This window comes from Chiloscyllium plagiosum, chromosome 1 (genome assembly GCF_004010195.1).
Source record: "Chiloscyllium plagiosum isolate BGI_BamShark_2017 chromosome 1, ASM401019v2, whole genome shotgun sequence".
Classification (NCBI taxonomy): Eukaryota; Metazoa; Chordata; class Chondrichthyes; order Orectolobiformes; family Hemiscylliidae; genus Chiloscyllium; species Chiloscyllium plagiosum.
Genome location: NC_057710.1, coordinates 140119703 through 140135501, shown reverse-complemented (window position 1 = coordinate 140135501; position 15799 = coordinate 140119703). Strand labels below are relative to the sequence as shown.

Below are 15799 nucleotides of genomic sequence, written 5' to 3'. Positions count from 1 at the left end.
GCCGCCTGCGGAACTTCGCAAGGTAACTCAAGCCGTTGATTGGCCGAGCGGATGGACAAGCACCGCGAGACGGCAGGCCGTAGCCAATAGCAGAAGGCGAGCAGCGCTCATATCGGAACTGGTCAACAGGAGGCCATTGAAATCCTTACTACCATTGAAGTAGGTAATTACATCTTAGCTTGATCGACCTGCTTTGCTGACATATCCTTTCATACTGTTGTCGAAGTATTGCAAAAGTTCATTAAACAATATACAATTTCAGTTACATCACACTGTAAACTTTTGCTATAAATTCTATGAGGATAAAGTGCGGACTGCAGATGCTGAAGATCAGAGCTGAAAATGTGTTGCTGGAAATCTCCTGCTCCTTGGATGCTGCCTGACCTGCTGCACTTTTCCAGCAACACATTTTCAGCTATAAATTCTGTGTCTTACAATCTTATTCTCCAAAATCACCTGACGAAGGAGCAGCGCTCTGAAAGCCAGCACTTCCAAATAAAACCTGTTGGACTATAACCTAGTTTGGTGTGATTTTTAACTAATTAAACAAAGATCGAGTACTCCAAACGTAAAGAACTGCAGATGCTGTAAATCAGAAACAAAAACAAGTTGCTGGAAAAGCATCTGCGAAGAGAAATCAAAGTTCACATTTCAAATATCGAATACTTCCTGTATTCACCCCTTGGGTGGACAAACACACTTTGCTGAAGAAACTCAACAGGTCCTGTAACAATTAACTTTGAGTCTTGTTACCCTTTACTGTTTTCTAACTTGTTTCTTGACTGAAAATCAGAGCTGGAAAATGTTTGTGGCTCTTGCCTGCCTCCCATCCTGGACTCCCCAGCACAGCAGAGAAAAAAAGATTCTATCCATTCAATTCCTTTCTAAAATCTAAAGATTCAAATCAAATTGCTCTTAAACGTCTACATTTCAAGTGAAATAAGCTGTTTTTGTTATTTTTCTTCGTGATCAAAGTGTATCTGAACTACAGTATTTTAGGTCAATACCTTTTAAAGGTGCACAATCTCAAAAACCGTCCAGATGTGTGGCTGAACCATGGCTGTATACTAATGTCACAGAACACAAATTGGGAGGGATGCAGTTATCTACCCTTTTAATTTTAAATACTAATATTGCATTAATCTTCTAGAATTTTCATAGACAATCACATTTTAGTGATTTGTGTAAATGCATCTATTAATATTTCTGCCAAGCCTAATTTTTCAACAAATACTGAGATTTAATTACTTTTGGTACAAAACAGATCACTTCTCACTTGCATATATTGAAATCTGCCTCCATTTTAGACCATCATTTCATCTATCAAACTCTAACTTTATGTACCAGTCTAGTTCTCGTGAGCACTTAACCTTAGAGAAAGCTTAGTAGTACTGTTTGTATGACTGATATTAGAATATGCACCAGATTGAAGAGGAAAAATGAATCCTTTTAGTTGAAAAGTCAGGTTAAAGATATTCCTGGAGGTTTGACCAAGTACTGTTTGGTTGTCTGCAAATGGTGTTCTATTTGCCTTATAAAGTTTAGGTTTGGTTTTACCAGTTGACACATGAGGTGTTCAAAAACTAGGAGGCTACCTGTGACCAAGGAAGGAAGGAAATCCAGGAGCATAGAAGAGGAGAAATCAGGGCCGCATTTATAGACTTAATGGTAAGGTCCTGGGGAGTGTTCCTAAACCACCTTGGAGTTGCAGGTTCATACTTCCTTGAAGGTGGAGTCTTAGGTAGGTAGGATACTGAAGGCAGCATTTGGTATGCTTTTCCTTTATTGGTCAGAGTATTGAGTATAGGAGTTGGGAGTTCCTGAAGGGCTTATGCCCAAAACGACAATTCTCCTGCTCCTTTGATGCTGCCTGACCTGCTGCGCTTTTCCAGCAACACATTTTTAAGCTCTGATCTCCAGCATCTGCAGTCCTCACTTTCTCTTATAGGAGTTGGGAGGTCATGTTGTGGCTGTACAGGACACTGGCTAGGCAACCTTTGGAATATTGCATGCAATTCTCATCTCCATCCTATAGGAAGAATGTTGTAAAACTTGAAAGGGTTCAGAAAAGATTTACAAAGATATTGCTAGGGGTGGAGAGTTTGAGCTATAGGGAGAGGCTGAATAGGCTGGAGGTGTTTTCCCTGGAGCATTGGAGGCTGAGGGATGACCTTATAGATGTTTATAAAATCATGAGGGGCATGGATAGGATAAATAGACAAAGTCTTTTCCCTGGGCGGGGGAGTCCAAAACTAGAGGACATAGGTTTAGGGTGAGAGGGGAAAGATATAAAAGAGACCTAAGGGGCAATATTTTCACGCAAAGAGTGGTGGCATGTATGGAATGAGCTGTCAGAGGAAGTGGTGGAGGCTGGTACAATTACAACATTTTAAAAGGCATCTGGATGGGTACATGAATAGGAAGGGTTTAGAGGGATATGGACTAGGTGCTGGCAAATGGGACTAGATTCATTTAGGATAGCTGGTCGGCATGGATGAGTTGGACCAAAGGGCTGTACGGCTCTATGACTCTATCTATGATGAGAAGCTGATTTTCTCCTTCAGACTCTGCACTAAATAACTGAAAATTCCATGATCTTCCAAAAGACTTTGCTCCTCATCTCAATTTTAAGTGGAATGCTCTTTGTTTTTAAACTGCGGCCCTCGTTCTCCATTCTCTCTGTCCCCCCCTCACCTCCCAAACAAGAGGGGAAACATTGTGTCACTATCTATCTATACTGTCAAATTCCCTCAGTGCAACATGTTTCAATAAGATCACCAGATACATCTAAACTCTGATGAGCATAAATCTTGCTTGCTCAAACTTTTCTCATTAATCAATTTTCAAATCAGAGTCAGCCTGGTGAATAATATATCCAACACAAGCATATTCTCTCAAATAAAAAGAGGAAAGCTGTTCACAGTTTCCCAAGTGTGAAATCATCAATGCCCTGTACATCCCTGTAAGGAGCTTGTACCCCTTTCCCAGGCAATAAGGGCCAAGATTCAATTTGCCTTCCTAATTACCTGCTGTTCCAGATGCCAAGGTTTTGTGATTTCATGTACAAGGCCATCTAGATCTCTCTGCAGCATAGCATTCTGCCCATCTCACCTTTTGATAAATTGTTTTTCTATTGTATCCAAAGTGCTCAGACTCATTTCCCCACCCACCCCCCCATGTTATACTTAATCTACCACTTTCTTGCCTATTCATTAACCTGTCCATATCCCTTTACGGAATATTTGTGCCCTCCCCACAAATCCATAGCTTGTGCCAAAAGCTCATTATTATATCAATTCCAACTTCACTGAAATGACGCTTAATTTGAACATCTACAAGGTAACTTGGGAACATTGTAAAATAAATAGCAGAGCAACTATCACAATAGTAATTAGATGGCGACTAGGCCAGCTAGAGATCATTTTGAAGATCTGCTTATAACAGAGGTTATGGGCATGGAGATAACAAGTCTGTCAATCAATGGTGAATGATACTGGTCAGAACCAAATTAAAAAGAACTTGCACAATACTAGGTAATTTTCTTAGTAGGAAGACATGTACCTCCACAGTGACTGAATCATCTTGTTATTCGTTCTCAGATGTTGCTACCTTCCCTGCTATCAACTATTCACAGCCAACATTCATAACAAGCTTGAACAAAAAAATGAGTTACTTTCATTAGTAGATTGCTTAGAACATAGACATAGAACAGTACAGAAATAAGCCATTTAGCCCACCATAATGTCATTGTAAACTAATCCCATCTGCTTACATTTCCCTGCCTGTTCACGTGGCTATCTAAATGCCTCTTAAACGTTGCTTGCATATCTGCTGCTATCTTCTCTCCCAACAGCATATTCCAGGCACCTATCACCCTCTGTATAAAAGACTTCCCTCACACATCTCCGCTAAACCTTTCCCTTCTCACCTTAATCTACGTCCTCTAGTATTTGTCATTCCCACTTTGGTGTGGAAGAAAATGGGGCTGGGTGGTGGTAAATCCAACTATTTGAGTGCATGTCTGAAATCAGCTGCCAGAGGAAGTGGTGAAGGCAGGTACAAAAACAACATTTAAAAGGCATCTGGATGTGTTTATGAATAGGAAGGGTTTTGAGAGATATGGGCCAAATGCTGGCAAATGGGTCTAGGTCAGACTGGGATGCTTGGGTTGGCACAGATGAGTTGGATTCCCTGCAGTATGACTCTAGTCACCCTATCCATGCCTTAAGTTATGAAATACACTTCTGCCAGGTCCCCCCTCAGCCTCTGACACTCTTGCAAAAACAATCCAAGTTTGTCCAACCTCTCCTTGTAGCTAATATATACCAATCGAGGTAACATCCTGGCTCAGCCCTTTCACACCCAGTCCAAAGCCTCCACATCCTGAACTCAAAGTTATGGCTGAGCTGAAGTTTTATACGGCTGTAACATGACTTGCCAACCTTTATACTCCACGCCCTCATGGCATTTAATTTTCAATGTCTGAATTTTAGAAAGTCAAATCAAGTTATTAGATTAGATTAGATTCTATACAGTGTGGAAACAGGCCTTTCGGCCCAACAAGTCCACACCAACCATCCGAAGTGCAGCCCACCCAAACCCATTCCCCTACATTCAACCCTGAGTAACGCACCTAACACTACGAGCAATTTAGCATGGCCAATTCACCTAACCTGCACATTTTTGGACTGTGGGAGGAAACCCACGCAGACACAGGGAGAATGTGCAAACTCCACACAGACAGTTGCCCGAGGCGGGAATTGAACCCGGGTCCCTGGTGCTGTGAGGCAGCAGTGCTAACCACCGAGCCACCGTGATGCCCGTGCTGTCACGGCAGTTATAATTTGTGCACCGACCTGAAAATATTCCAGTGTGTTAATAAATTATTTTATTTTAAAAACATTGTTTTTGACGTAATGTTTATAATTTTAATTCTGTGTCTTTAGAAAATCTTTATTTAGAAAAAAAAATGTTAAAAAAATTATTTCCAAAATTGGGGAAGTACTTTGCAATTTTGTTGTCCCTAAACTGCACACAGTTGCTCGCCCTTAGCCCTGGTTCTTGACAATCTCTTATTCAACAGATTTATAGAGGTCAAGTGTGATCCTAAGGAAAGTGGCTGAGTATCTGCAACATACAGAAACTCCAAACTGATTGAGTTTAAGACTGTAGTTTGGAAATGGCACTGATGGTGAGCTTTCTCAAATATTCAAGATGTGCCCAATAGAAAGAAAATATACAGTTAAAATAAGATTAGATTAGATTAGATTACTTAGTGTGGAAACAGTCCACACTGACCCGCCGAAGCGCAACCCACCCAGACCCATTCCCCTACAATAAGCAATATTTGAGAATTTTTAGCAATGGTACTTACAACTTTCCATTTTCCACCATGTTTTATATACAACGTTGCCACATGAACACTTAAGGTCATGTCAAATCCAGCTTTCTCAATTATCCCTAATAACTTTAAATTTCTAGAAAAATGGATCCTATTTTCTTCAAAAAAAGGAGTTTTACAATTAAACACAATAAATTTTTTTATTTAAACAATTTGAATAATGCAGAAACAGTTGTACTCTCCCCACTGCCAAACAAATAAATTATTTAGTGTTCATATTCCTTACAGCAATTAAGCAGAACACTAAACATAACTGGCAAGTGTTACTCAAATAAAAGCAGCAAAATGTAACCAGTACATAATTGTACTGAATACTGGCAACACAACATGCAATTCAGGGAAAATGCATACCATTTAATAATGTAAACTTACAACACTATTCTTCATGCCAAGAACAATATTAAGTAAACCAAGAGTCACAGAAAAGTAGAAATGCATCAAAACATGATCATGATTTAATAGAAACAAATAACAAACATACATTTTAAAACCAGCCTGTACTCACTTAGTTGCATTAGTTTAAAATTGGAAATGCATTTAAAAGTTTTGGTAGTTTTTTTTCCCCTCCACGATTGATAACTCAGTGTTAAACTTTCAATACCTACAAATACTATCACTCTTTACTGTTTTTTTCAATACCGAACCAAAAATAAATTAAATATTTAAACAAGTCTTAAGTCAAGTGCTGATAACAGCAAAAGGTAGACAAAATTATGGTCCTGTAATCAAAATGTAACTGTTGGCAACTTAGACATCAATCTCCATAGTTAGACATATGGAACCAATTTATTTGCCACTATACAATTGTAACCATTATTCTGTTTGCTGTTCACGAGTTTTATGAAGCCATTAACTGTAGTGTCCAGAACAAAGTGTTGCTTTGTTTCACATGGCACAAATCAATCTTGCCCGACATATGTCAGTATTTCTATAGCAGCTTTTGATTTTCAAATCCTATGCTTCAAGGCTCCATTCCAACACTACTTGCTAAAAGCTGTAATGTAGCCCCTTTCCACGTAGTGCTTCCCATCAAGTGCAATCATCTTAATCTTCTATTCTTGCTGACAAGACATTGTTGTCTGGCCTCTTCCACACTGCGTTAAATGCTCGCTTCTAATGTGGTCATCAAAGAAGTGCTAAAAAGTTGAGCTACTTCATGAAATACCATTTCAATGCAGAATCCAGTGTTCAACGTTTCCAGCATACTTTAATCATAAAGGTTTGTCAATTACTGTAACACCTAGAAAGAGAGAGAAACAATTAGTTGTAATCCTATGTTGGGATCAAAACAAAGGATGGTTTGACAGAAATTGGAAATAACCCATGCATTCTTGTTTGAACAAAGGACAGGGACAAAGTTAGTAAGCCCAGTTGTTGTAATAACATCCTGTCACAGGGAAAAGAAGCTGGAAAACCTATCAGATCCGGCAGACAAGGAACATGCACTCCAAACAGAGTAAGAGAATTAGTACTGACACTCTGCAAAATACTTCACTGAAGTCATGCTGTAACATCAGCACATGATGCTTCCAGTAAGAAATTAAAGAGGAACACAGCAACTCCATTTTTCAGAACTGAGTAGATTGAAAATTTCAAACAAAATCCAAAGTGACAGTAACACAAGATTATCTTCAGAACAGACATTAAATACATTGGTATATAATTTCATGTGTGCTTCAACCTTCTTGGGGGCAAACAAATTGATGAATTTTTTGGTATTACCTATATTGAGAAAGAAAAGATGGACATCTTTATAGGCATTACATTTTGATTGCAATGAAATAGAACATGAAACAATGACCAAATCATTGCTACTTTCTGATCCATGGGTGCCGAAACTTAATACATTTTTGAAAAATGTCTGTTTAAAGCTTCACTTATTTTTTCCCCAGTCAAGACTTATAGGTCCAGATCTTCTGGACCAAGTATTTATTGAGTATACTGTTGATATAAAAAGGCTGGTTTGTCTATGAAATTAATTTATTCACAAACTATCTAGCTGATTCTCTTTCTTCACACTCTTCATGTCACTCTCTTCTTTGCCCAAGGATCACTTAACCAAACTTATGCCTTGATTTTATGATAGTGAAGATGAGGAAGCAGACTCTTAAGAGTTAGTGAGCTGATATGAGAATTGAAACTGTTATTGGTGCTGGTCTACAATGCACTCTTACCCAACTCTGCTGAAATCCGTCTTTTGATACTGGAAAGGTCTTTTTTAAAGCGATGTTGTTTTGTTCTCTTAAACAATGACACACGAAACAACTATTTAATAACACTCATTCCCACATATCTACATTCTAGTTCCTTTTGACATTTGTCCCGCAACTACTTTTGTTCTGCTTTTTAAATGTACTCAGTCTTTCTAACTACTGCTTACACATTGAAAATGTATTGTTTATCTTCAAGGCTGTCCCTTACTTTCTTCAGGCACAATGATCTACACTTTTTTTTCCATCTGTGTGTTTGACCAAAATTAATTATAATTGCACGCAAGAATGGAAATCTGAAACAACAATAGAAAATGCTAGAGAAACTCAGCAGTTTAACGTTTCGACTTCAGTATGACTTCTTCAGAACTGCTTAATTTTGATTTTGGTCACGTACATCATAGCCCCAGTATGATAAATTGAAGGTACAATATATTAAAAAAAAACTCATCCCAGCGCAGTATTAACACCAATCCATCATCTTAGCCTCTACTAATGTAAACTTACTGTTGTGTCGCTGACATTATGTAAAATATTCAGCATACCACTGATATTGCTTGTTAAGGAACTGTAGCCCAGAATGTCCTAATTCTTGTTCAACACTATGTTGGATCAGCTACTTTCATGAGTTGAACAAGCTTTTTAGGTCTCTCGGAACTGGCTGTGAAACAAATCTATTCTCAACTAATCAAATCAAATAAGTTGATGAATTGACTGCCTGAAAGAATTGGGGGTGGGGCGGAAGAGAGAGAGAGAGAGAGAGAGAGAGAGAGAGAGAGAGAGAGAGAGAGAGAGAAACAGCTCCAATAATAACGAGCAAAAGTGAACAAGAAAAAAATGTTGGATAAGATCATTAAAAATTGTGCTCCAACTTACATGGCATTGGTGAGATCACATCTGAAGTACTATGTGTAGTTCTGGTCTCCTCATTTAAGGAATGAAGTAAATATACTGGAGGCTGCTCTGAGCAGGTTTACTTGTAAATAGTAGGTTATCTTACGAAAGGAATGGCTGGGCAGACTGGGCTTGTTTCCACTGGAGTTTCAGACTTAAGGTTAATTGAATTGTATGAGATCTTGAATGATCTTTGCACAGCCTCGGAAAGGAGGGTGCCTCTTATTGGCAAGTCCAGAACTTAGCAGCGCTGTTTACAAATTAACGTTTACCCTTTTAGAGCAGATGAGATTTTTTTTCCCCCACTCAGGGGCTTGAGACACCTTGGAACTCTTGTACCTCAGAAAGCTGGTGAGGTGGAACATTTGAATATTTTTAAAAGTGGAGATTCATCCTTGTTAGACAATGGAATTAACCTAAGGATATCAGATGGAAATGTGGAATTCAAAATACAAACTCATCAACCATGATCTTATGGAATGGCAGAGCAGACTCAAAGGATCAACTGACCTACTTCTGCTTAGCTTGTACGTTCATAGGGAAAGAGTAGGAAAGATAGAAAGAGGCAACACAGGCACCATGCTGAATGATAGTGACAGATTATAAGAGCAGGGAAGTCATGTTGGAGCTTAGGTTAGATTAGGCCACAGCTCGGGTACTGTGTGCAGTCTGGTCACCACACTACAGGAAGGATTTGATTGCACTACAGAGGGTGCAAAGGAGATTCACGAAAGTTGAATGAAATAAATAAAATCTTACAAAAGATAAATAACAGTTCTACTGAAAGTTCATAAAGCTGAAATGTTAATTCTTTCTTGTCACAGTTGTTCCATGACCTGCAATTTTTATTTTAATTGTATTTAAATGTTTATTGTTGAAAGCTGGTATTTATGGAAAATGGCAAAAACTAGAATCTACAACATCCATGAGTGATACAGACCTGACCATTTGTCAAAAGAGGCATGAAACTGTGTAGACAGTTTCAGAGAAAAAGCTGATTGTTCCCTGACAATTTTAGTTTTGGTTGCGACTATGACATTTATGATTGTTACATTTTAGGTCGGTATCTTGGATTTAAACTAAAATGGAGTGGTGGGGTTACCTGTCTTGCTTCAAATTCTCAACAAGCAGCCTTGGGACCCAAGAGACAAGATAGATACTCCTGTAGACAGTGGCAACAGCAGTAATCCAACTGAGTAGAAACTGTTAGTTTCCAAGTCTCTCAGAGTGATGTTAGGAATGTCAGACTTTAACAGAAACTGTACTTTGAACTACCTGTTTAATTCCAATAGAATTGGGTGCCCAGAGGATAAGTAACTAGCATTTCTGCCTGGATACAACGTCTATGCGGTTCACATTCTAACTAAGATGAGCTTTGAGAACGGAAAAGATGTAGAATTCATTGCAGTTATCAGTTTGAAGGATTTCAAAAGATATCTCAAACTCTCAGGCACAAGACAGACAGTCTTCCACATTCTTAGTCACAGAGAGAGAAGGATGGAGGGAACCAGGCCTGCACTAAAGCGAGAAAATGTCGACTCTTTTAGTTACCAGACCAAAAACAAGTAGGGGTTTGCACTCAAATTTTAGATGACAAATTTGAGGGGATACAAAGGAGGTGGAAATATTTACCTAACTTGAGTTCCAAAGTTTCCCTCACACTGAAAGTCAGGTTTGGGATTAGAAGTAATCAGGCTGGGAAAGGAACTAAAGCAAACTTCAGGAGCCAGGAATAACTGTGGCTGTTTCACAAAGAATGAAGTATCCATTAAGAACAGCATAAAGAATAACTAAAGTAAGAGATTTTTGAATATGTTAAAAATGAAATGGAGAATTTGAGAAATATTAGAGAGTACAAGATGGCTATTGAATAGTATTTACCCATGTTGCTTTTAATGCAGTTATCACAGTAAAAGTCTGAAATTTTGTGCTTTCCTCTCTATTAGTCACTTCAATTCCAAATTTCTTTTTGAAATTAATCTGTCTCTCTGGGGACTGTGCAACATACCTTAACACTAGACAATGGAGCAAGTGTAACAGAGTCATGCTGTGCTTATTTTCACATCAAGTCATATGCCACATCGAGAAACACATCCAAAGCCACAACCACTCCCAGAAAACAGGAAATAAAAATCAGAAAATAATCATGCCCGTGTTGTCCCAGGATATGGGCAAAGTTCACTGCAGTGCTTCACTCACCCTAGTAAAAGATAATGACCTCATCTATAGTATAACCCTTTAATTCGCAGAAACATCTATATGGCCAAAGCTCAACATTTACGTGTAATATCCATTTTAAAATCTGGTAATAAAATCTTCATTTTGTAGCTTGTCAAAAGGATGGAAGTTCACATTTCCCAACATCAGCCACTTAAACATGTAGTAAAATACCTGGATCATTCATCAACCAGAAATATATGGGAGTAAAGGTATAAAATGAAAAATAATCTTGAACTAATTGCGTGTGTCAAACACCAAAAGGTGAAAGCTGCAATGCTTCATCAAACCTGCAGAGGGAGAGCTTGTACACAAATATGGTAGAAAGGCTATTTGTCAATTTGTGGAAAGAACTCTCCAAGGTGGCCTGTAAAAATATCACCGAAAGAGTGCTGAAAACACAGCTGCAGAGATATAAAGATGAAAAAGCCAATAAATTAAGGTTCTTAACCTGCATAACTTCTTCCTGTACTCATACACTGTGGTAGAAGTATCCATTTATCTAATGCTGGGTTGTAATATTCCACAGACGCAAGGTTACAGGAGCCATCATCCCCACCGGCTACGTACAGCAGACCATTTACAGCACAGACACCTGCCAGGGGTTAAGGAGGTAGAAATAATAACAACAGGTTAGTTGTTTATTCCTGAATTGTGCACAAAAATAAAAATACTTTTACTTGGGCAATTCTACCTGCATTCCTCCTGCACATATTCATGTCGGCAACCTGCTTCCAGGTATTTGCAGAGGCATCATACATCTCCACACTTTTCCTCACCAATGGACCATCGTGACCTCCAACTGCGTAGAGTAGACCATTTAGAACTCCCACACCTGCAATAATGCAAACAAGGTGCCCTTTATTGCCTTAAAAACTTAGCCACCTATGTCGAAAGTCAGGAGATTTCCAAAATCTGGTAACTCCAAAATTCAGAAAATATACCCCTGCAGGATTCATTGTCGCTGTTTTGAATCAGTTTTGCTTAATACTTAATTAGGCCAGGACCTCGGGTACCAGGTGCCAGGAGACAGGAATGAGGCAAAGAACATTATTTTGAATACTTTAACCCATTGCATTTTTAAGTTGGTTTTAATTATATATTTTTAAAAAAACAAAATAATTTAGCCAATTTAACAAGTTTGGCTTTGTCTTGTTTGAATAACATTTTTTTGACCAGTACAAGATGGGACCCTGTTGAGTAACAGGACAAAACATCAAAATGAGAACTGCGCTTTAGAGAGCACAGCAGCAACGTCAGATGCCTTGCACTGCAAATAAAATTAAACCCTCTGTCATTTACTCCAATGCGCACAACAAAAGATTGTTTACTTATACAGCCATGTTTTTACAATATCAGAATGTCTCAAGATGCTTCAAAATGAATAAAAGTTCTTTTAAAGTGTAAACACAAATTTAATTTAGGCAAATATAGGAGCCATTTTGCAGGCAGTAAGGCGGTAAAGATTATAAATATATTGAGAAATGAATATTGGCCAAGACAAAGGCTGGCCAGAAACTAGGCAAACTCTCTAGCTCTTGTTTAAGTAATTCCATGGGACCATTTGCTTTGACTTTAGGGTAGATGGGGTAACAGTTTAAAGTCTCATCTGAAAGAGTGCACCTGTAACAATTTAGCATTCCCTCATAGCATTGCTCCAAAAATTGAATTGCACTCCAAGATAATAAAACTTCAGAGAAAAGATCATGCATAATTTCTCTATTGGGAGCTTACAACTTATCTTAAGTACAAAACACCAAAGTCATTTCCTGTGTATAACCAATTTTATAAAACTACAGTACCACAGAGGAAATCTCGTCCCATGACTGTTACATGCAGGGAATTCAGAAAATAATGAGTTTTAAGATACTGTTATAAAGCATCTCTCCATGAGTTATAACAGATAATGGGGTGGTTTTTATCTAATCATACAAAGATACAGCAAAGGGAGGCCATCCATTTCCTCATATACAGGATCTTTGACAGCTATTAATTAAAGCAATATAGTGTTCTTTCTCCACAACGCTGAAAATAATTGAATGGGATAAAATGTAGAGCGTGAACTGTAATTTCCAGTTTCATACCTGCCCCACTGCGCCTTGTACTCATTTCAGCAATGTAGGTCCATTCATTTTTTGCTGAGTTGTAGGCCTCTACAGAACTGAGACATTGTCGTGATGCCCCATCATAGCCACCCACAGCATACAACACACCTAGCAAAAATGTGCAAAGAAATTTGTCTTAATGATCATATGAATTTACATTTCAGGTATACCTGGGAGGTTTGCTGCCAATGTTTATAGGTTTTCTTTTCGGACGATACTGAGAATTACCTTCAACAATATTATTCAGTATTACTTACTACAAAGTAAACCACTTTGTCAAAATTTGAGGTATTAAAATGGGAAAGTCACCATAGTCACGATGGACCAGAAGCTGCTCTCTCATTCAGCAGCGTCATAAATAGCTCACTCATGAGTATCACCCAATGTTACTGGCCATGGGTCCTTGTGCATGGTAGGCATGATCCAAGACCCACATCTCTGACCACAAATTTGGTAGGTGTTTCAAGGTGGAAGAATTGTTCTGTAGCCTTGAAACTGTGGTCATTCCTTCCTCCAGTTCCTTTCCATACTTCCTCTTGTTACCAGTATTCTCAAAGAATTGTATCCCTTCAGACAAGAGGTTCCTTCAGTCAGTTTCTTCTGAACGAGGGTATCACACACATTGGCATTTATGTTGGACTTCTTGAGGAAGCCTTCAGGGAGTCTCTGAGTTGCTCCCTCAGTTCCCATCCAAGTGCCTTCCTTAAGGTGGGTAAAGATAATTGACCTTGACAGTCCCAGACATCCCAAATACCTGACCAGCCCAGCAAAGCTGATCTTGGACCATCATAGCCTCGATGCTGGTGCTACTGGTTTCTTCAAGGACACGGATAGTCGTACACCTGTCCTCCTAGCTGGTAAGGGAAATCCATCACAAACAGCACTAACTGTACTTCTCCAATGCCTTGAGGTAGTATCTCTACATAGTCAAGGTTTTGGAGCCATATAGAAGAGTCGGAAGGATGACTGCAATTTACACCAGGAATTTGGTATCAACATGGATTTACCAGTCTCTTATTCGAGAGAGATGACTGATTACATACCCTGCATTAAAGCTCTATACTAGATATTTGCCCACAATTATTCAATTGATTAAGGCAAATAGTACCATTGACTGATGGATCAGGAAGGAACTGGCTCAGTCCCAGTCTAGTTAAGTTAGCAGATCTGTGGTTTTATTGCAGGTTATCAGCACTTATAAATCGAGCGAAGACTGCTAATGATCCCCCTGGACTGCTATCCAGTTACCTCTTTCTCAACAGCAAGGTACAAGCATAATGAAAGGGGTCATAGTGAGATATTATAGTTGTTCAGAGTCTGGTGAACTGTACCTCAGCAAGCAGAAGACAGATTTGGGATCAGAAAATTGAGAGACAATAAATGCACTATATCTGAACAAAGTTTACAGGAGCAGAAGTCTTTCCCATAATGCTACATCTTTAGAATATTTTTTGACTTTATTGACTATGCACAGGCGGTATATTATCAGGCATACGCGGGGGACATGGCTAGAGGAACAGAAAAAAAAAGCAAACTGGACTTGGCAAATCATTTGGGACTTAGTAAAGCTGATTGACTGGATGGGTGCAAAGGTAATCCTTCATTTTATAGAATCAAATGAGTTATGTTACTAAGAGACCATGATTCCTTATAGTCAGTTTCAGCAGTGATAGAAAAGGTATTACATAATTCTTGCTTAGAATTATAGAACAATAGCAGTAAATGTTCAATTATAATGACAAATCACACCATAGCAGTTCAATAACCATAAAATTAATTAAATGTCACTCCTGTAATAAAGAAGTTATTAACCTTTTCTAGTTTAGCCTTGGTGTGAACAATTAAGTTTTCTTGGAAGCTGTAAAGCTTAAATATTGAAAAGAAACATACAACTGCACGTATTTTGTTGCTGAGAGCCAGAGATTATATACAGGTAGTTTTTTTTCCATAACACAATGGTTGCACTCTTACAAAACCCCACATTGTAGAAAAATCACTCTTTAGAAACAGCACTTTAAAGTGTTGGCGATGTAATCGCGTTACAGCCAACACACATTTTAAAAGTTCATGCTTTAGAAACAATGTCCCCAATTCGTCAATAGCATTACAGCAGATGTGTTAATGAAACGCACGTTACAGCAGAATGATGTGTATAAAAACAAATTGCAGGAGTAACTCAGCAGGTCTGGAAGCATCTGCAGATTCTGAAACTCACTGGGCTCAAAATGTTAGCTCCGATTTCTCTCCACAGATGCTGCCAGATTTACTGAGTTTCTCCAGCAAATTCTGTTTTTGTTTCAGATCTTCAGCATCCACAGTCTTTGACAAAATTTTGTATACGGTCAAAATAAATCAGTGAATTTAGACTATAATGGTTAAATATACTTAAGTATTTCTAAATTTTGAAATTAAAAGTAAAAAGCAGACATCAGTTAATGAACCTTGGATCAGTGGCAGGAATATGTTAATGCTAATAAATCATTCTAGAGGTGCCTTAGAGCCAGGAGGGATTTGGAATTGGGTGGTAACAGACAGTGATGGGGAATGGGAGTAACACCAACATCTTGGATAAGATGAATCTGACCCAGAATGGACATTCATTTCTTATGTTTGTTTGAAGCAACACTGAACCTTGAATAATTAAATACTTACGGTATAAAGATAATCAGTTTTTCTATCTTCTTCATAGCTTTACTCCAGTCTAACCGGAGTGATACTATCCCAGTGTCATTTGAATAAAATGACTGTAAACCTTTAAAAACCTAAAAGAACTGCGGATGCTGTACATCAGAAACAAAAACAGAAGTTGCTGGAAAAGCTCAGCAGGTCTGGCAGCATCTGTTGGTACAAATCAGAGATAATGTTTTGGGTCCGGTGACCCTTCCTCAGAACCTCTGAGGAAGTGTTACCGGACCCAAAATGTTAACTCCGTTTTCTTTACAATTGTAAACCTGACTGTCTCCAGTCGATTA

At 38.5% G+C, this 15799-nt stretch overlaps 1 protein-coding gene across 2 annotated transcripts in view; it reads right to left on the bottom strand.

The window, feature by feature from the left end:
- Window positions 1-5529: 5529 nt before the first annotated feature.
- Window positions 5530-15799, bottom strand: part of klhl2 (kelch-like family member 2) — a 147828-nt gene continuing 137558 nt past the window's right edge. For both annotated transcript variants that reach the window (XM_043698470.1, XM_043698465.1), the window contains 4 exons: window positions 12807-12935; window positions 11417-11557; window positions 11174-11317; window positions 5530-6641 (listed from right to left, as the gene is read on the bottom strand). In XM_043698470.1, coding sequence (XP_043554405.1) covers window positions 6613-6641; window positions 11174-11317; window positions 11417-11557; window positions 12807-12935 — 443 coding nt within the window. In that variant the 3' untranslated portion in view covers window positions 5530-6612. The remainder of the gene's footprint in view (window positions 6642-11173; window positions 11318-11416; window positions 11558-12806; window positions 12936-15799) is intronic.